The 22,802-nt window shown below is 31.9% G+C and overlaps 1 protein-coding gene across 5 annotated transcripts in view; it reads left to right on the top strand.

The window, feature by feature from the left end:
* The window catches only part of LOC127709241 (uncharacterized), a 142,061-nt gene that overhangs the window by 50,360 nt on the left and 68,899 nt on the right, over window positions 1-22,802 (top strand). For 3 of the 5 annotated variants that reach the window (XR_007985563.1, XM_052214653.1, XM_052214652.1), the window contains exons 10-28: window positions 1,293-1,488; window positions 2,897-3,072; window positions 3,865-4,009; window positions 5,227-5,394; window positions 6,172-6,342; window positions 7,260-7,445; window positions 7,745-7,915; window positions 8,602-8,727; window positions 9,192-9,347; window positions 9,809-10,000; window positions 10,705-10,899; window positions 11,158-11,331; window positions 11,773-11,895; window positions 13,260-13,486; window positions 14,261-14,561; window positions 15,195-17,642; window positions 18,604-18,812; window positions 19,858-20,254; window positions 20,791-21,014. Coding sequence is in view for 4 of the 5 variants with exons in the window: in XM_052214653.1 (XP_052070613.1) it covers window positions 1,293-1,488; window positions 2,897-3,072; window positions 3,865-4,009; window positions 5,227-5,394; window positions 6,172-6,342; window positions 7,260-7,445; window positions 7,745-7,915; window positions 8,602-8,727; window positions 9,192-9,347; window positions 9,809-10,000; window positions 10,705-10,899; window positions 11,158-11,331; window positions 11,773-11,895; window positions 13,260-13,486; window positions 14,261-14,561; window positions 15,195-17,642; window positions 18,604-18,812; window positions 19,858-20,254; window positions 20,791-21,014 (5,985 nt within the window). In the remaining variant the exon portion in view is untranslated. Of the gene's footprint in view, window positions 1-1,292; window positions 1,489-2,896; window positions 3,073-3,864; window positions 4,010-4,066; window positions 4,095-5,226; window positions 5,395-6,171; window positions 6,343-7,259; window positions 7,446-7,744; window positions 7,916-8,601; window positions 8,728-9,191; window positions 9,348-9,808; window positions 10,001-10,704; window positions 10,900-11,157; window positions 11,332-11,772; window positions 11,896-13,259; window positions 13,487-14,260; window positions 14,562-15,194; window positions 17,643-18,603; window positions 18,813-19,857; window positions 20,255-20,790; window positions 21,015-22,802 lie in introns of those variants that run through there. The other 2 variants (XM_052214656.1, XM_052214655.1) reach the window with 2 other exon arrangements.

The following is a 22,802-nucleotide window of genomic DNA, read 5'->3' as shown; positions in this document are numbered from 1 at the left end:
CAAGGCATGTAGATTGGTACTTCTCTATATGTGTTTTTTCCCGACAATACACATGGTATGTGTAGATTTTTTCTTAATCAATGCTCATGCACGGTTGTAATATTTATAAAGAAAATGGAAAATGCGTCCATTTGTTAATAAAGATATGGCGACAGGAAAACGTGTCTATTCTTTAATTAACAGACATTTTTCCTGCACGCTTTTATAAATATTTTATGTTTTAAATTTTAAATTTTAATTTTTAATCCCATATATATACATCATTTACGAAGCAATTCAGGTCGGTTGAGTTGTTCGTCTAGCAGATGCAGAATATTTCTAGATCAAATTCTTTTTCGAGCTCCAATACTTAGGCATTGCTTATAAATAAATCATCGACCATGATCAAATGATGACTGAAATACGTCAACAGAAAACATCCGGTGTGTATTTTTTAATAGCCTGGGATCCTGGCCAAACCTTCACTTCTCGTAAGTAAGGCTATATATATACTGTCGAGAACTGAGCCATGATCTCAGGCTTACTTTGTAAAATCTTGGTTGGTTTATAAAACTTCGGGTGTCTCCGTTCTTAATCGGGTGTATAATTAGGACAATTTTTCCCTCTGCGACCGAATCAATCTCAACAAATTAACACCCACTTACTAAAAAGGCGGTAACATTTTATGTGTAATTAGCGTCTTTCGTCCTCTCTCCTTCTCATTTAACCTCCTTGGTATTACATTTGATTTAAACTTCAAGTCTGATAAAGCAATATTAAATAATACTGCACCAAAGAATGTCTGCACACAGTTATGGAAAGTTATCTACCTGTACTATGTATTCATTTATTTTCATGGACACCAATTTAAGATTCAGAAATTATTGCGTGCATTTATTATTGCGATTTTGTCATTTTAGACTATAATGCGATTTTAATTTTTGCTATATTGAGAAAAAATTCTGTTTAATTCATATAAAAAATTTCAAAATGCAAGTTTAAATTATTGCGATTATAACCCTGTCTCATTTTTCGCAATAATAAAAACATCGCAATAATTTCTGAATATACAGTAGATTGATTTAGGGAAAAAAAAATTTTGTGGATATTTTATGCTGAAGTTTTGTCAAACTTTGCATACAACTCTATAGAAAATTTTTACTTTGTTGAACATTTAACTTCCTGGTTTACCTACACCAAAGAAATCCACTAGAATTGGTATCCTACGAATAAAAATAAATCCACAGTAAATGGATCGTCAATGTTCTGATGAAAAGGAATCTAATTATTTTCAAATGTTTATTTTATTTCAGTTTCACCGTTTTTCCATAGATACCTCAGATTTCATAGAGATCAGACAAGGGGAATCAATTGACTCGCCATTATATGGACGCTTTACCGGTGATGATATACCTCCAGTATTTATTAGTACTAGTCACAGTTTTTTTATCAGGCTTTATACAGATTTCACCCATACTGGAACTGGCTTTAATGCAACATATAAAACAGGTTTGTCTTGTGATATCGCTGTATAAATATTCATATAAATGAGTATTGTTATGATTTCAGAGATGTTATCTCTAAATCTAATTGAAGGAAGAAAACAAAAACTTATATAAGCATGATAAGTTGGTCTATATTCTAGTTACCCACTAGTAAATTAAACATGTTTTTTTATCAGTATAGTGTGCATAGATTTAAGAAAAGTAGTGGTGTTATGGCATTTTATGAAGTGATGAATAGGACATCTGATACATACAATGATTTTTTTTTTTTTAATATGCAAGTAAGTAAATACTAAATTGTAAGAGACAAGCATAGTAAGCAAAAATATTGAAAAGGCCCTCAAACAATGATAAATTTAATGCAAATAGATGCACATTATACAGATCAATACCATATACAGTCTGTGAATAACATGTTTCACAGATTGTTCTTGTTTATATATTAAATATGCTATACACTTTTCTTTAAAAGGATCAATATATTATGTTTTGTCACAATAAACAAGAATCTACACTATGAGATACCAGTACCTGTAAAAAAAATTTCTTAAATCTTTCAACAACAAGGACTTCAGGTGTGATAGACTCACTAATTCAGTAAAAAAAGAATCTTCCCATTGTCTGAATTTGAAGGCTCACTGGCCTCTCACAAATACTGCCTATTTCAATTAAATTTTTATTATGACACTTCATGAAACAAAAAGTGTAGTATCCAAGTAACAACTGTAGCTACCTAAGCTAGCACATTTTGGCCCTGCTGCCACTTTTTGTCCCCTTGTGTTGCACCACAGGGGATAAGGTAAAGGTCTCTGTCTGTTCGAAACACATCAATATTCAGAGATTGTTTGACATACAGATTTCAAACTTTTATTTGACCATATTTTACCGTCATTTTAATCTGAACATTTTTACAGGAGTTATGGGACTTTGACTATTTCTTTGAATATTGTGACAAAAAACCCTTGTAAACGCATTTAAATTCCCTGAAACCATTTGACAGAAAACTCTCATACTTGGTAGGATTGTTTGCCATCATGTGTTGTTGACTATATTGTACTGCCATTTTGATTTGACCATTTTTACAGGAGATAATTGACTTTGACCTTTTGTTTTAGTATTGCGTTCATATTTGGTAGAATTGTTTGTCTTCATGTGTAGTAGACCATATTGTAGAGTTATTTTGATTTGACCATTAAATGGGAGTTATGGGACTTAAACCATATTTTGAGCACCATTACCATGATTACACATTGTAACATATAATTTTATTCCTGATTTATACAGCGCAGGGGACATTTTGATACGACATAACATTTGTTACTACTACTGTAAAAGATTTCAAAGAGAAAAAATATGTGAGAGTACTGCTATAATTTAATTGTATACTGATTTTCAAAATTGTCTTTTTGCAGGTTGTAATAATACAATACTTCAAGGTTATGCCAGAATTATGTCCCCTGGATATGGTATAACCAAGTACCCAAACAGCATAAACTGTGATTGGACAATCAGTGATCCTCTACAAAGAAATTTAACTCTGGTTTTTAATAATAACTTTGATACTGAGAAAGGATTTGATAATGTTACAGTAAGTGAATGAAAAGAACAACATTGTAGATTCTTGCAAAATCTTACAACAAAATATTAGCAAGTTAGCCAAAGGCTTTGATGGCTCCCTTAAGCTAAAAGATATTGTCTTTGCAGTCTCGGAAAATTGTTGTTGAAATGACTGCTTAGTAGGTTGTGAAATGTTACTGATATGATTCTTTAGCAGTTTGAACTTTGTCATGGTCTTTTCAATTACTGTGGAGTCATTTATTTTCATGGATACCAAGTTTCGTGGATTTACCGAGTATTGTATTTTCATTTATATTTATTTCATTGTTTTGCCAAAGTATCCATTCAAGCCTACATGAAAATGTGTTCTTAGTTAAACATTTAAATTCCTGGCAATAAAAATATAGGATATTCTGAGGAATGACCAAAACGACTGTAAATTCAGAAATTATTGCGATGTTTTTATTATTGGGAAAAATGCGACAGGGTTATAATCGCAATAATTTAAAATCGCATTTTGAATTTTTCTTATATGAATTAAACAGGATTTTTCTCAATATCGCAAAAATTAAAAAAACGCATTTTAGTCAAAAACGACAACATCGCAATAATAAATGCACGCAATAATTTCTGAATTTACAGTTCTACCTACTGAAGTTGAATAAGAATTTTAGAACATAAAGCAAGAATGCGATCAACTCAAAGGATTTTAACTAGGTTAAAATTGCCAAACAGCTACTTTAATGAAACATTTTGTTTAAAAAAAAAAAAAGACAGAATAAACTCATTTTTCTTTGGAATTGCATTTATATTTCTTTTTCAGGTTTATACAAACAATCATACCTCCTATACTCACGCAGGGCAAGGTGCCCCTCCAGCCATTACAACTCAGTCAGAGCAGTTCCATGTTAACTTTAGTTCAGATAGTCAGGTCAATAGGAATGGATGGGCCATAACTGTGTCATTTGGTAGGTATATATTTGTCTCCCTTTGTTAACATTAGTTCCGACAGTCAAGTAAATAAGAACGGATGGGCTATCACTGTGTCATTTGGTAGGTATATAGTTGTCTCCCTTTGTAAACTTTAGTTCAGACAGTCAAGTTGATGAGAACGGATTGGCCATCACTGTGTCATTTCGTAGGTATATATATTTGTCTACCTTTGTACTTTTTTGGCAGTTAAACATTGCCTGCAATCAAGCAAAACAAAAAAGTTTAAAAATTGTTTTTCAATTGAATTTTCAGTAGCAAATATTTCATGCATACTAATGGCTTTTGAAAATGAATTTTAAATCTTAAATTGAAGTAACAAAAATTTAGTTTTTTATGCCCCCGCTGTAGCGGAGGGGGGCATTAAGTTTTACCCTTGTCCGTCCGTCCGTCCGTACATACGTCCATCCGTCCGTACGTCCATACATCCCAAAATTGGTTTCCGTTCTCTAACATTAGTTTGCCTCAACCAAATGTTATGAAACTTATACACAATGTTTATTACCACAAAACACAGATCAAGTTTAAATTTTGAAGGCGTCACTTTTACCTTTCTAGAGTTATGCCCCTTTACAAATGGAAAGATTGCTAAATTTTTCGTTTACGTTCTCTAACTTTAGTTTGCCGCTACCAAATGTTATGAAACTTATACACAATGCTTATTACCACAAAACACTGATCAAGGTTGAAATTTGGTGGCGTCACTTTTACTGTTCTAGAGTTGTGCCCCTTTACAAATGGAAAAATTGCTCGATTTTTTGTTTCCGTTCTCTTACTTAAGTTTGCCTCAACTAAATGTTATGAAACGTATGCACAATGCTTATTACCACAAAACTCAGATCAAGTACAAATTTGGGTCACTTTTACAGTTCTTGAGTTGGTCCCTTTATAACATTATATGCAAGCGGGGGCATCATTTGTGTCCACTGGACACATTCCCCATTTATTTCATATTCAAATGAATTTTGACTCCCTCTTTTACTTTGCACCTATTTAGTTTTATCAATGCTTAACTGGCCTAAAATGCTAGGTATATGTCTGATGTTTCCTAAAAAAATGTTTATAATCAAAATGATGTTGAAATGAAGAAATTGAATATTTAAAAAAATTAGTTAATACCGTAAAGAAAAAAAACATTTCCAATGTAATAATTAGCCAGACTTTAGAGTAAAAACTATGTTTTCTTATATTTCAGATTGTCCATCATTAAATTTAAGTGATCATCTACAAATGAATTCATCAATTACAACATTTGGTACATATGTACTGTTTTACTGTGATAATGGTTACCAGTTGGCTGGTACCAGTGTGCTTATCTGTGATATTGGGGGAAGATGGTCAACATCTCCCCCTTCTTGTAAAGGTAAGTCAAGGTTCCCTTTTATAAAAAAAAAAACTGCTTAATACATTACAACATAAAAACTGTTTAATATACTTCTGCATTTTGGTTTTCAGTTTTTAAGATATGGATCCTAGGACACAATGCACCCATGGATACAGATTCTTCCACACTTCCCATATTTTAATACTGTAAATTCAGAAATTATTGTGTGCATTTATTATTGCGAATTTTCAAGAATGGACAAAAATGCGAGATTAGTTATTGCAATATCATGAAAATCTGCATACAGATATATGTAACAGACATCAGAATGCGAGTTCTTATTATTGGGATAGTCACCCAGTCACATTATTCGCATTAATAAAACCTCGCAATAATTTCTGAATTGACAGTATCAGATACGATTTTAAAATTGTTTTTAATTTTTGTGTGTAAATTACAAAAAAAAACTGAGCTCTTGCCATAAAATGTCATAAAAATGAAAAACAATTAAGACATCATGGATGGACCACTATAATTCCAAGGTATAATTTGAATAAAAAAAAAACATTGTCACATCAAAGTTCACCTTTTAAGGTGAAATCCTACCAAAGTAGATGAATTTGTTTTCATTTTTAAGCATCAGTTACATTGTTACCAGTCAGCTAATTTGCATGAAGTAATTTCAAAATTTTCAAAACACCTGATTTTCCAGAATTATAGAGTTGTGTGATTGTTTGTGCTACATGGGTCCAGAATTAAAAAAATCTTCTGGCTTCACATTCCCACTTATCCTAATTTCATCTTATTTATTTTCAGTAATTAATTGTGGATCACCTTCCATACCAGTTAATACCAAGCTGGTTAGTGTCAGTTCCACATTTTACCTTGGAAGAGCTGTATATAAATGTAATTCAGGGTATAAAATGTCTACCAATGATACAAGTATCTGTCAGAGTAATAGACAGTGGACACTGCCATATTGTGCAGGTATGTTATTTCTAATACCGGTAACTGATAGTATTTTAAGGAATTTCAAAACTACCATCTCTTATAAAATAGAATTTCAAGATTTCAGTCTAAATTTTCAGATCAAATCAAACAAGCAAGAACGCTTACCTTCATTTATTGACATTGTAAGGCTGTTCTTTTTTGTATTTTTTTCAAGTGTGTTTATTTATTTAGTGTCATGAATTGATTCGCCGTACCCTTTCTTTTCCATTTGTGCAGTCCTGATTAGTCATACATTACCATGATAAATCTGCATAGGAAGGATACTTTGATTTTGTTATGATTTGTTACTTTTGAAATCAGACCTACTGATATATGGTATTGCTACATGACTATTTCCAATCTCATTATCCCCCGCACAACGTGTTGCGGGGAACATAGAAATACCGGGCGTCCGTCCGGTCTTGTAAGCACTCTCACATGTACAGTTCTTGCCAAATTTTTATGAAACTTATATCATAGGTTTATATCAGCAATGTCTCTGACAATTTCGAAAATCAGTGTTGATCAATTATTTTTTAAAGAGTAATGGCCCTTGGACATATTGATTATATGGAAAATTGCATTGTCAGTGCTCTCATGTGTACAATTCTTGCCAGAATTTTATGAAACTTATATCATAGGTTTATATCAGAAATGTCTTTGATACTTTCGAAAATAAAAGCTGATCAAATATTTTTAACAAGTTATGCCCCTTGGAAATATTAATTATAATGGAAATCGCATTGCATTTGCTCTGAAGCCTTCATTGCTCGAAAAATATTTATAAATTGTTTTAAAGAACAAAAAAATAAGGTACCTTGGATAGATAAAATATGTGCAATGCAGGAGACATTGGAAATCTGTTCTTTTTTTATACTATGTATTTTTGAAAGTACTGTGTATTTTGTTTTCAGAAATAAGTTGTCCTAAGCTAGATATGACAGAAAAATTAATGTTAAAATACACATCTGCAGAATCTCACTATGTGTATGGAGATATTGTAATCTATGACTGTGATAGTAACTACAGACTTATAGGAGCTTCTATGGTTTACTGTACAGAGAATGGAACTTGGTCTAAACCTACACCATCTTGTAAACGTAAGTATTGTAGGATATTGATATAATTTTAACTATAGACATTTGGAAACTACTGAGGTTCTTTGTACTATAGAGGCTACATGATCTAAATATGTAACAATCTGTAAACCTAAGTTTCATAACCAACAGATAAGACACAGGTTATGACAATTTGATGGCTAATGGTTTTTGCCTGTTTCCTTAGACTTTCTTATATCTTAACCATTTTGAATAATATATCAACTGTGTTTAAAAATTCTTTTGACTTTTTAATGAAAATATCAATATTGTAAATAACATTAAGCTTTTTCTATTTTCAGCACCTGTTTGTCCTCCAATTTATATAAGAAATGGTTACACAAATGCTACAAATATTGTGATGGGAGGGGACTATATACAGGTGTCCTGTAACAATGGATATTCACTTACAGGCAACCCAATAGTGTTCTGTGATCTGAATGGTGTATATACAGCATTGCCTTACTGCAGTGGTAAGCATCCATTAAATCTTTAGAACATTTGCTCTCTAATTATATAATTTCAGTATAGGGTATTGAAAATCTACATGTTTAAAGTGTTGAACATAGTATTTAGCTTGAAATAATTCTCAGCATTAGATTATGTATAAGTTATGGCAGCTTAGGTGCAGTTTGCATCTTACTATGGTATTCATTGTGTTATGCCTTTAGAATTGTGGGCATCTATTGTTAGTATTACATGCTGTTTATTGACTATGAACTTATTTGCATATAGAATGTTAACAGTATTTTTCATGGAATCTCTCAATATCTGTATAAGTTAAGAAAACAAATATTTGATGATGATATACAGTCATAAATACCTAAACTAAATTTCCAAACACTGCAAAAGTCATGAATGATGTGAACACATGAACATTTTATAACACAAGTTTTCATTTAGAAATTTGTATATGTTAAGTTTGTGTGTGAAACATCAATGAAAATAATAGTAATAAAACATCCTAAAAGTTATGTCCACATAAAAAATTCATCAAAACTCAAAGAACTATTTCACCTTTATTAATAATTTTAATGTTTTTAAACGAGTTTATACACTCTTGGGTTGCCATGATGCATGAATGAGAAAAAGACTTAACATACAATATTTGAATTACATGAAATAACACATTGTAACTTGTTGTATAACTTAATTGTAGATATAAACGAATGTGTAACAGGAAATGTATGTGGTGGTCACAGTTGTCAGAATACACCTGGATCCTATAGATGTGTTTGTAACCATGGATACCAGAACCCACCTAATAGTTACACAGTGTGCAAAGGTATATATGCCTCAGAAACTTTTTTACAACAATAAGATAAATAAAAGGTCATGAAACGGTTCAAGTGAATAACTTAAGTCAGAAATTGTTGTTGTCATTGTGGTTTGTGTTTGTTGTCATTGTGGTTTGTATTTGTTGTCATTGTGGTTTGTGTACATCCAAACAAAAAAATGTAAATGAGATTCAATTTTTGTACACTTAACTAAAGGAGTCTGGGATAATCTATAATTTTACTTACATATTACTCAGCTTCTGTTTAAATGTTCCCATTCCATCCAGATCGCTTACTTATGTTATGGCAAATCAAAGTATATTGTATTTTGTAGAAATGCTTATATACTGTTAGGCACTTAAATGTTTGGTTATATTTTACATGGAAAAAATAACGTTGTATAGTAAAATTAAAGCAAAAAAAAAAACCAACACAAACTTATCAATAAGAAATGTTTACCGTTTAATTTCAGATACAGATGAGTGTAGTACATTTCCATGTACAGGTATATGTGAAAACTTAAGTGGTAAATACAGGTGTAACTGTAACCCACCACAGGAACTGTATACAGAAAATATAATCAGGATTGTCAAAAGAAAAGTACTGAGACCAAATAGTACTTGTATAGGTTAGTACTTTTCTTAACATAGAAGTACTGAGATGACTATTAGAAAATTGCAAGAAAAAGTCAATGGTAGATATTCTCCTGTATACACACAAAGAAAAAAAGTCTGGAATTTTTTAGTTGCATAATTTCTCAATACATTTTAGCTTTTAACCTTAAACTAGCAAAACACTTTTTTTTTTCATTTGAAAGGGATGTTGGTTTTTTTTCTAAAATAAAAAGAACATAAAAGTTGCATGTTTTTCTTAAAACTTGCCAAAATCAGTCTGAAATACATTGTAAAATAAGTCATGGTGTGATATTTATGTTTGCATGCTTTGAGAGTTCATATAAAAATTTAATTACTGTCAAAATCAGAAGGGGAAATCAATGTTAAATTTCTACTGTACATGGTGTATTTTCTCATTTACAAAAAAAGATTTTCCCATTAGATACCCTCATTCATATTTTATACTCTATTACAGCTGTTTGTTCCAGTTTTAGTGTCAGTAATGGTGGAGTTATTGTAGCTGATACTGTTCCCCTATCCTCTGGTAGCTACATAGCCCCTACCACAGTTATGATACACTGTCCTCGGGGAACAGTACCAGATGGATCAGTGGTAGTAGAATGTCAGCTGGATGGAACATGGAACAATACTGTAACAACTTGTAGAAGTAAATATTTTAAATTCTGTGTTACATTGTACCTTATGTAAGGATTGACTTATTTACACTTGACTATTTAAATTCATATTGCATGTGTGAAATATGCTGAGACTAAAATGTTCCCCAAAATGAATTTGTAGAAGATGTATTTTTGTAGAAAAAAAATATGTCTACTTGAACATTGATCTTTTGATAATAAAGCTGAATTGAATTTTCAATAAATATACCCCCTGATAATTTATACTACTTTTTGTTTTTATATTTTTATGCCCCTGCTGTACCTGGAGGGTGCATTAAGTGTTACCTTTGTCCATCCATACGTACATCCAGACATTGGTTTCCTTTCTCTAACTTAAGTTTGCCTCAACCAAATGTTATGAAACACAATGCTTAATACCAAAAAACACAGATCAAGTCCATATTTGGGTGGCTTCACTTTTACCATTTTCGAGTTATGCCTCTTTATAACGTTATATGCAAGTGGGGGCATCATCTGTGTCCCATGGACACATTCTCCATTTATTTTTATTTAATTATTCATTTCAATTGGATGAAGAATATTGAGTGACTAGATCAACCATAAATATGGGTTTACATTTATACAAAAATGAAATTATATGTTTTCTTAAAATAAAGACTTAAAAAAGTGAAAAAAAGAAATCTCTCTCTTACTACCAATTGGCTCTTTGATGAAACTGATTTTATTTTTTCAGATCAAGAATGTGAACAGTTGTCTCTCCCTCTTTATGGTCGTATTTTTTATTTGAATGCAACCAGGGGCTATAACTCTGTAGTACAGTATTCATGTAAAGAAGGATATGAATTATCTGGAGTTGAGTACAGATTTTGTCAGCCTATTAATGATACAACACAGTTTGACTGGACTGGAATAGAACCTGTTTGTAAAGGTAACAATGTCTTACCATATAGATATGAGTTAGTATGTCTGTTATTCTGGTCAGTATAAGTAAACTTAGAGGGTACCTGTTCCCGTAGTAAATGGTGATGACTGTCAAACCATTTTTCTTGGAGTTTGTACTTAATCTGTTGTTCAACAGCCACCAAATAAAGTTACAAATCACCTAAAATAAAAGCAGTGTAATGTGAAAAGTTGTAGATGTGTTTCATCATTAATAATTTATAACAATCAAAATATTTTTCTTCAGAAATCAAATGCCAAGCATTGCCAGATCCAGCTAATGGTCAAGCAGTGTATGGATCAACTACTGTTGGTTCAGTTTTACAGTATTCTTGTAACTGTGGATACCATCTGATAGGGTCAAAAGTTAGGATTTGCCAGCCTGGTGGATTATGGGATGGAAAAAATGCAATTTGTGCCCGTAAGATTATTTTGGGATTTAACAAAAAATGTTTTGTCGATTGTTTTTCGAAAAATTATAACATTTTCTATTTTTGTTTTCTTTGAAAGGATATTTTAAAAAGAATATCTGACAATTTGAAGAAAATTTTACAATTCACAAATCAAATCAAATATCTTGTCTGTTTCTAAAATGGCATTTGGCCATTGTTTGCTATGAAGTTGAACACCACAGTACAGAAAATTTGATTTAGAAATACTCTGTCAATTTCTGTTATGATTGAATGTATTCGTTACATTTTGGACAGTAAGTTGTAGTTTTGGTAAAGTATTTAGTGCTATAATGTATGAGACTGTAGTTTGAAATTGATTAATGTGTTATTAGTAGTAGAATGTGGTATTATTTGTTTATTAGCACGAATAAAAACATGTCATTGACCATCTGCTCAATATATATTAACAGCATCAACTGTATGTCAGTCTCCAGTGAGCTCTGGTTCAGTAGTCATGTCCAATATATCACCATTTTATACAGTGGGGACAGAAGTCAACTTCCAGTGCAAAAACCCTGGATATCAAATAGCTGGTATGTGAAATCTCATTATTTTCAGCACTTAGGTAAAAAGTCTTGAAAAAACCTTTTTGACTGTGTCCAGTCATCCTGAGTATAGTTCTACCTGACATTATTCACATCTTCTGAATGAGTTAGATATAAAAAAAAAAAGATGATGTGTTATGACTGCCAATGTGAAAACTTTCCACCAGAGCCAATTAATTGAAACCGGTAATATGATAATCAGTTGTAAACTCATGGTAAGTACTGCTGTATGTAAGGAAAAAGTATAAATATATTAATAAATTAAGATTTAAAAGGTAAAAATAATGTAGTTTTTGAAGTGCAACTGCATAACGTCTGAAAATTACCATTTTTGGATCACTTATCGGGTGCCACATGTGGCGCAGGATCTGCTTACCCTTCCGGAGCACCTAAGATCACTTCTGGTTTTGGTGGGGTTCATTTTGCTCAGTCTTCAGTTTTCTATGTTGTATTTTGTGTGCTGTTGTTTGTCTTTCAGTCTTTTTTCGCCATTGCGTTGTCAGTTTAATATTGATTTATGAGTTTGAATATCCCTCTGGTATCTTTTGCCTCTCTTTTATCTCACTGGTGTTCAAAAACTATTCAAGATAGAATCTTAAAATTATGGGTAGGTAAATCCATTAGACATAAATCAATCAATCAACAAAAATCACTTCATTTGAGAATAATATTTATAAATATGTTGGGATGTAATAGCATTGACAGAAGTATATATATAAATACCGGTATATATAAAGAACATAAACACACATTCAATGCTTTTACAATCCTTTAGAATTACTCAAGTAAAAGCATTGAATTCTTGTAATTAGATAATTATACTATAACCATAAAATTATAAGTTAAAACAAGCTTTATCATTTATTTTCCTATGCATTGTTGAAAATTAATCATGAACAGCATGTGCAGTCATAGATGTTGCATTTAATTGGGGAATGAAACCTAAGTTGTAAACGCCTCATAATTTTTGTTGCCAATCAAATTTACATAATCTTATAAAACACCTATGTAATCTAAATATTGCTAGATGAATTAGATTTATGAATGGATTACCTTTGTCATAACTTCACTCAAAAAACAAAATTATTATCTAATGTAACCGATAAGTCTTTAAAGAAAATAATCATAGCATTGGGTTAAGAGCTCAAAAAGATCTTCATACCCAATATGTTATTCACTACATGGAGTTTACTGCTTCAAGATCGAAAACCAAACCAAAAGTAGATTACCATTTTTTTAATTACTGTTCATTCTGAAGCAAGCTTGGATTCTTTTCCATAATCTATGAAAAATTGTAATCATTTTTGAATAATGGTACATAAACATTATCAATATTTAATCCTACTTTTCAGATACAACACCTATAAAATGTGTAATAGAAAGACCAACAGAGAACATAAAACCTAAGTATAACTTGATATTTGAGATGAGATTTCTGACACCTAGTAACTTTAACAAGTCCTGTGACTATCACTATGTCAATGAAACAGTTGAACTGTTCAAAGAATTGGTGGAACAGAGTTGTAAAGATCCATACAGACCATTAACAACCATTAAAACAGTTGTTAATAGTGGGGATGTAAGTGCAATGAACAGTTATAGGTTTGGGGATTATCTCCCTTGGAAAGTTATTGTCAGTTTTATCCAATTTTTTTTGTCTTTCTTTCATCTAAAAGTGTAGGTGGGGTAACAGTCTTGTTGACCCCAAATCCCAAGAAATTGAGGAGCCATGATAACAGCTATTATTTGGTTCCTTGGGAGTACAAAAAGATGAAGATTCTTCATTTCTTTCTAAAAAATGTAAATTCATTGATAAATGAATACACTGATATTGTAATGGATACTTGGAAAAAATATGACATATTTAAAATTGATGATCATAATAGGATGCTTAGTTTTCAGTTACTGAGAATCGCAGCTTAATTTAATTGACATTCTGTCAAAAGGGAAATTGAAATCTGTGTTTTTGAGATTGTTTAATAACGATTGATGGTACCTGTATATATGCTCATGTGTGTTATAAATATAGCATTGAAAGATGAAAAAGATCAGATTTATTTTCATTTTTTATTACATTTTGATCCAATTTACATAGAATAAACACACTGGCTTGATGAATCTGAAACTTGCAATCTAATTCATTGAAAGATGTCCTAGTTTGTTATAACACATTAAATGTAGCGGCTTGTGAAAAAGATTAACCTAAAATAGAGTTTATTATATAATAGTTCAAGCTTAAGTGATTTCACATAGTGAAAGAAGGAGGAAGGGACAGAAGAAAAAGATTGAGTCAACAATGGTATTAAATTATTGATTATTGAACATCATCAAGTTTGTCTTTAATCTTTTATAGGTTCTACAAATAGATCTGACCATACAACTGTCAGAACCAAGGAAAGGGTCCTTTGACTTGGTATGCAACTGTAGCACTGCCTTACAAGAGATTGTCAGCACAGGTCTCATACAGAACAACATCAACAACGTCACATTCAATGGTTCTGAAGATACCACATGTCCTACTGTCAGACTCAGAACAGCAGACAGTGATAATATCACCAGTACCAGTAATTGGTCCTGTGATGAAGGTTATGAACTTGTACATCAGAGTGAAATCTGTGTCAATAACCTTGACCTAACCTGTGTTAAATCTACAGGTAATATCATAGTAATTATATACTGTAAATTCAGAAATTATTGCGAGGTTTTTATTATTGCGACAAATGCGACAGAGTTGTAAACGCAATAATTTAAACTCGCATTTTGAATTTTTTTATATGAACTAAACAGGATTTTTCTCAAAATCGTAAAAATTAAAATCGCATTTAAGTCTAAAATGACAAAATCGCAATAATAAATGCATGCAATAATTTCTGAATTTACAGTAGTAATGTAGTATCAGTAGGAATGTTATTCTGCATCTTGATTTACTGCTGTAAGCATCATGAAGATATGCATGATATTTAAGCTTGTTTTATTCTCATATTTAGCTCTATAGAGATTTTATTGAAATAAGAGCATATGCATATTACTTATTCTGCATGTAAATAGTATACTTAGATTAAAAAACTTAATTCTTGAATCATATATTAAAAAAGTATAACCATCTAGTTGTACTTATATGAACCCAGAAAGATTTTCTTCTTTTCTGGAAAAAAAATATTCCTAAAATGCTGGCTTTGAAAGTTTGTTCTGTTATTTATTGACTCATTTAAATGATCAGCTTATCTTTCTATTACTATTACTAATAGCATGACTTACTTCTGCATGGCTGACTTGTATATTTGCAGACTGTCCAAATGTTTATGTTTCACCAACTACAACAGCTAGTACGACCAGAATAACGCCTACATTCGCATATGATACAACCACACAGTGGAATGTTCCTATCTCTCCTGTCAACCATACTACTAACGTACCTAAAAGGTCAACTGCAATTAGTACAGCAAGGTCACCCTTGGAAACTTTCACAATGACACAAACTGCTGAAGTCACTACAGTATCGGAAAGTGATGGGAAAATAGAGACAACTAAATTAACATCAGTGGTACAAGATACAACTCATAGGACACCAACTGTTCCTGGTGTATCCGAAGTAACATCTACAGAACCGTCTGTAGCAGATGAAACCGAAGTCACAACTGCTATAATAAGAACAACACAAATGACACCAACTGTTCCTGCTGTGTCCCAAATAACATCCACAGAACCGTCAGTCTTAAATAAAACAGAAGGTACTACTGCTATTAAAAGAACAACACAAAAAACAGCAACACCCAGAGTAACTACTGAACAGCAAACATCAGATCATCATATCACCGCTCGTAATTCAACAGACAATTCTACTCAGGCACATAGTACAGAGATACCTGTTGTCAATACTGGACTGGAAGTTACAACAGGGGAGATAACTAGTAACCATTACTTCATAAATGTAACAAACATTGGAGAAACTACAGAAATAGTAAAACCGACTCATCCAACTCAAACATTTACAGCACCTGCTTTAGCCTCTACAGAGGCTTCTGAGTCGGTAACAACACAAAAGTCAGTCACAGAGCCTTCTGAGTCAGTAACAACACAACAGTCAGTCACAGAGCCTTCTGAGTCAGTAACAACACAAAAGTCTGTCACCAAGCCTTCTGAGTCAGTAACAACACAAAAGTCAGTCAATAAGCCTTCTGAGTCAGTAACAACACAACAGTCAGTCACAAAGCCTTCTGAGTCAGTAACAACACAACAGTCAGTCACAGAGCCTTCTGAGTCGGTAACAACACAAAAGTCAGTCACAGAGCCCTCTGAGTTGGTAACAACACAAAAGTCAGTCACAAAGCCTTCTGAGTCAGTAACTACACAAAAGTCAATCACAGAGCCTTCTGAGTCCATAACATCACAAAAGTCAGTCACAGAACCTTCTGAGTCAGTAACAATACAAAAGTCAGTCACAGAGCCTTCTAAGTCAGTAACAACACAAAAGTCAGTCACAAAGCCTTCTGAGTCAGTCACAACACAAAAGTCAGTCACAGAGCCTTCTGAGTCAGTCACAACACAAAAGTCAGTCACCAAGCCTTCTGAGTCAGTAACAACACAAAAATCAGTTACAGAGCCTTCTGAGTCAATAACAACACAAAAATCAGTCACAGAATTGTTTCCTGAAAATATGACTGCTGTTGTAAATGTAACACAAAAATTTCAAACTTCACCACAAGCAACAAATAAAACTTTTATTACTGATTACACAACTCAACAATACAACGAAACTGTACCAATAACCCATTCACCTCAACCGACACCAACAATACCACAGAGGTTCACTACTGAAACCCCAGAAAATACTTCAATAAAAGAGGTAACAACCAAAGCAACAGATAATCAAATGACATCTGCATATAACTTTACGACCAAGAGAGATGATATAGGTACCACCTCTGAAGGAAGAAAAATATTTACAGATGAGCCTATAAATACAACTCATGTTCCAACTCAAACACAAGATAATATGACAGCAAGTGAAATCCAGACGCAGACTCAAATACAAGATAACACTACAGCACAAGTTCCTGTCACACAAACCCAACTACAAGATAACTTAACAGCTCAAGTTCCTGTCACACAGACTCAACTTCCAGATAACACAACAGCACAAATTCCTGTCACACAAACTCAACTACAAGATAACATAACAGCACAAGTTCCTGTCACACAAACCCAACTACAAGATAACACAACAGCACAAATTCCTGTCACACAAACCCAACTACAAGATAACACAACCAATGATTCTCAGCTAACAATGCAACCATCTATTACTACTGGAAACAACACAGAAAATGTAATTACGACAGTACAACAACCAGTTAAAACATTTAGTAAACAGGTAACAGAACAAACAACACAATCAATGACAGAAACTCTCTCTAAAATGACTACTCAGGCAGGAAGTACTATTATATCTCAAAATGCCACTGAATCACAAGTGTCACAGGCAGTCACTGAATTGATAACCAATACAAAAACTACAACCGACCAACAACTTACAATGGTCAAAACTACAGCTGACCAACAACCAACTACTGTCAAAACTACAGCCAACCAACCAAATACAGTAAAAACAACAGCCAACCAACCAGATACAGTCAAAACTACAGCCAACCAACAACCAAATACAGTCAAAACTACAGCTGAGACTGATGCCACAACACAGGTTCTGACTACCCCTGGTATAACAATTCCTACAAGTGAGTAGTTTAGTTTGTTCATCAACCTACCCTATTCACATTCTTTACTTTCTATTATGTACATGCATAATTTATGCAACAAATGTGTTGAAATATTCAAAATTTCACATTTTTCTATGACATTTCTGGCTATCCCCTTATTATTTTTTTTACAATAATTGAGTGTACTTCAATGCATCTTAAACTTAAAGCATGTGTTTCTTGAAAGTTTGTTAGTTAGCAGACACAACTATAAAAATGCATGTTTTTTTACAAAATATCTGCATGCCTATTCTGTGTTTACAATCAAAGTCTTAAATATATTTACTAACTTTCTTACATCAGGTCAGATTAGTTAGAAATATTAGTTAGAAATTTATCTGGAGCTATGTAAACAAGTTTTAGGTTATACAATCAATATTTAATTACCAAAAAGAACAAAAATTAGGATGGAGTGTTATCAGATCATTGTAAGCAAAGCATTGACAAAGATTGGTATTTTAACCATACATGTATTGGGTGACTTATATATTTTGTTGTTGATTTGTTAATGGCTCTTTGACATACTATCATATTCCTTCAGATTCACAGGCTTTCCTATAGAATTAGAGAAAATAACATTCAAATCTGCAAATCATGTTATAATTGTTTTATGTAGAAATAATACAAAAAAATATAGACATGCAAGCTTTGTCATAAAAAGTAAAATAACAAAAATACCGAACTCCAAGGAAAATTCAAAACGGAAAGTCCCTTACCAAATGGCAAAAACAAAAGCTCAAACACATCAAACGAATGGAAAACAACTGTCATATTCCTGACTTGGTAAAGTACTTTTAATGAAACCCTGTATGTATATAGGTCTGAAATTTGGAATCTTTACCCATATAAGATACTGTTCAAAAACTTCAGTATACGAGAAGAACAAGTTAACTTGTTAAAATTAAAAATAGAAAGTATGTTTTAATGGTTTCAATTTCAGCTACAGCACCAAATTATGTTATAGAGATGACAGCTGTTTTAATACCAGCAAATCTTAGTCAGCCATGTAAAGATAACATCAACACAGCGATTTCAGACATACTCAGTTCTACAGAGGGAGTTAGTAATTCTCTACAAAACTCAAAGACATGTTCCAAATATAACATCAAAGTTTTCATTGAAACATCTATAAACATGACTTTATCTGCTGTAAGTATTGGATTAAAAATGTTTGTGGCTTTTGCAATAGCAAAATTGTCTTCAACTATGCAATTGAACACATTAAATTATAAGATGGTAAATTGTGAAAGTATGGAACACTGTGATACACTTATATGTTTACATCATCTTCAATTATCAGTAAATTTTGGTGCTGGAATACTGTCATTATGAATGTATGAGATCTTAATAAAATGAAGAATTTAACAAATTGAAGAACCTTACTTATTAGTATCTTAACTTTTAGCATGAACATTCAATTGAAGGATAAACAGATTATATTGACAATGTGGGAAAATATATTAAGTCGAGAAGGTATGACCAGATAAGCCTAAAAATCTTCTTTTTTTTTTTCTTCTAATCTCCAGTATGAAATGACTTGATAACATTACAATTAGACCGTGAATAAAAGCCAAAGATAATAACACATTTTCTAAAAGCATTTATTCAGAAGATTAAAGGAATAGTATAAATGATGGTGTCCTGGATTTAATTTTCAGTTAATTTCAGTCCACATAGGCCCAAAATGTATGTTCCCTTTATTTGTACTCTTTCAAAAAAGAATGGAAGCTTGATGAGCCTCTCCTTTCATTGTTGATTGATTGATTGGTGTTTAGTGCCACTTTCAGCACTATTGGCTATTTCGTGGAGGTCAGTTTTTATTGGTGGAGGAAGCTGGAGAGAACTACTGACATTTGGCAAGAAAACTGACAATACTAGTATATTAAGATTGGGCTCAACAAACCTGCCATGTGTGGGTTTGAATTCACATCCTCAGTGTTGACAGGCTAATGATACAGCTGTTGGACTCCTTATACCACTTGGCCACTGATGTCCGACTTAAAGTGGAGAGTTACTTGGTAATTCTTTTTTTATGATATGTTGTGTCAGCAGGAGATGTCATCTGGTTATGTGTAGTTAATTTGAATATCCTGATCATTTTCACAATAAGTGCTTGCACCAACATTACAAAGCATTGAATTTGATTTTTTCATGTAAATAGAAGAAGTAACAAATATGTTCTTTATGATTAAAGGTAAAAGTAACAAAGAAGTACAGTTTGGTTGGACAGTCACAATCCATTCTGACACCATGTGGACAGGATATTGATGACAAACTATTATTAGAACTTAGAGAAAGTCTGAGTAATCTCCCATCACAGACTGTATGTCTGCAGTCATTACAGGATTCAAGCATCACTGTCAGTCAGTGGAAGTGTAGTGATGGATATACCATGGATGAGTCAGGAGAAATTTGTCATATTTTTACTCTGACAACAGACTCTGTTACCATAGAGACAACTTCTGCTGTACCAACAACAAAAGTCACGACAGTGGTAATTACTGAGCCACCAACGACAACCAGCTCTACAACTACCACACCAACCACTACTACATTGAAACCCACCACTCGGGGAACCACACTCCCTCCTAGTAAGCACATTATTGTTAATGTTGTTATCCAAAAGGCCTTCACCTTTTCACAATGCCAATGGGCTTAACACTTTTTCAAGTTGCAATTTGAATTAATTTCTTCAAACTGATAAATTGTTGGGAATTTTCAGTATAAAGTAACTTTAGTGTGATGAAAATATTCTCACCATTCAATAACTTCTTTTTTTAAAGTGTACTAAGATTTTGAGATATGACATTAGAGGTCAGAGACCACAAAACTTGTTATTATGCAATTTGTTTCCCTAGTTTAATTAGATAAAAGCATAATTTTATGTCCATATTTGTTGATTTCTGCGGTTTCTTTTAAAAAAATTCAACACAGCAAAAAGTTTCAGTTGGACAAGAGAGAACTGATTATTGAAGAAGGCAAGGTACAATTCATGCATATATCTTTCAATATTTCAGTTAAAATCTTTAGGAATTTTAAAGTGAAATTTTATTGTCATTTTATCAGTTTTTTACCACTACAAAATCATACACTATAATGGATTAAAACATTTTCTTTCTTTTTTCAGCTGACCCAGCATTTTACCTGATACAGGTAGAAGCAATATTCACAGGTAGTAACTTAACATGGAAAGGATGTATTGATGCTACAAGAACTCAGATTGAAGAAAAAGTGGAGAGCATCAGTTTGAGTATTATACAAGGCTTAAAAAAGACCTGGAAGCAGTGTACCAAACAGTCTGATATTGTCCTGTTATCTCAGACTGGGAAAATAGCTGTAACACCAGAAAGAGTAAGTCTGTCATTCTGTTCTTGTTTTAACCACAATAGAATTGCACTTCACATTTGTGTTTATTGTGTTTATTGTGGTCACTTAAAATTTGTTTTTAATATCTAATGCTTATGTAAAATCTTAACTTTCACCATTCAAAAAGTGATTTAAGGTTCAATTTAGATACATTTTAACGTATCAAATTAAAAAAGAATTCTTGTTGAAGTAGTCCTTTGATAAATTGATAAATTGATACATTTATATTTTCTTGCAACTGGTCAGTTTCTTTAAAAAAAAACTTCTATTAAATTGTAACTACTGTTTTACTTTGACATTTAAAAGCTCGCTCAGAGCTTATGTTGTTATGTTACTTAACTCTACGACTTAAAATAAAACTTATTTGATTTGATTTGATGTGGTCAATTTCATATTATTAACTTCCTAAATCGATATAATGCCATTTTCAAACAAACCTTTGAATTATTTTATTTCTTATGCACTAGTTGCCTATTTTCGGGTTGATTTTAGAAATTGGTACCCGATGGATGCTAGACAATTGCATTAAGCTTTTAATCTTGGTAACAGCAAATTGCTTCATTGCAGAAAAATCTTGCTAACATTTCAATGTTGCCCTAATTGGGGTAAATGAGATAGTAGGTCGTGAATAAACAAGTCTTGGTGATGCTAGTGTCTTCAAACTTTGAAGTCTGATTTTAAATCTTTCAAATTTCAGACTACAATTGTAAGGAATTTTCTTTAGTTTTTGCTTTCCACCCATATGGTGGCTGAATATATTACTGCTTTAGTTTCAGTCAAATATGTTATTAATGAATATATCCAGACCTGAAACGACTTTACTTCAATTTCTTATCTTAATATGTATTATATTACCTTGTATGAGCTTGTGGAAGGGCATTAAGTTTCATTTATAAAGAAAAGGTATTGCATGGAAGAATCCATTAGGTATTTTATAAAAAGCAGGTTGATGCATGTTGTTTGTTTTATTCTCTTTCACCAGGAGACAAATCAGTATTATATTTTAAGAAAATCAGGGAGATAATTATAAGTATAGTGAAATTTTTAAAAAAGGAAGAGAGCTGTACAGTTTTTAATACCATTTTAAAAAATATTATATGAGAAATATTTGTTTCCAGCTTAATCTGAAAATTCGGTATCCCTCTGGTCATAGGGTAAGTTAATGGCATGAATATACTGAATGCCTCAGCAAATTAAGGATTATTATATGTAATTTGTGTCATTTCAGTTTTATGAATGCAAAGTTATAAATGTTGACAAATTTATAAGATTTTTTTGTAGTTTTATAGCTTTTCCAAGTTATTTTTATAGTATTATCCCATCAAAGTTGCTATAGAAAAACACACACCATATAATGAATGAATTGCACAAGTTGACCCTTTGTTTTTGTCTTGTTTTCTAATATGCATGATGTCATGTTATTGAGCTTATGTAAAATAATATTTAAATAGTTTTTTAAGTTGAAAAGCACACAATAGATATTTTTCTTATTTTCATTGCAAAGAAGAAAAAAAAAAAAAAAAAACCTAAACAAACCTTACTTTTATAGCATTTAAATGTTTAGTATTTGTTATTTTTGAAAACATAATATTTTATAATCTTTGTACCATTTGATAGGAAGGAACTGTGTCTCAAAGCAAATAAATAGGCCATGAAATAATTTGTATATATTTTATTAAATTAAAAAATTATTGAAATAAACGCATTTAAGTACAGACTGTATTCAAATTAGAAGAAATTTGTGTTACTTTTGTACATTAGATGCCCAATGAT

This window comes from Mytilus californianus, unplaced genomic scaffold (genome assembly GCF_021869535.1).
Source record: "Mytilus californianus isolate M0D057914Y unplaced genomic scaffold, xbMytCali1.0.p SCAF_7, whole genome shotgun sequence".
Lineage (NCBI taxonomy): Eukaryota > Metazoa > Mollusca > Bivalvia > Mytilida > Mytilidae > Mytilus > Mytilus californianus.
Note: the sequence above shows the minus strand (reverse complement) of the source record. Positions and strands in the feature narration are given on the sequence as shown.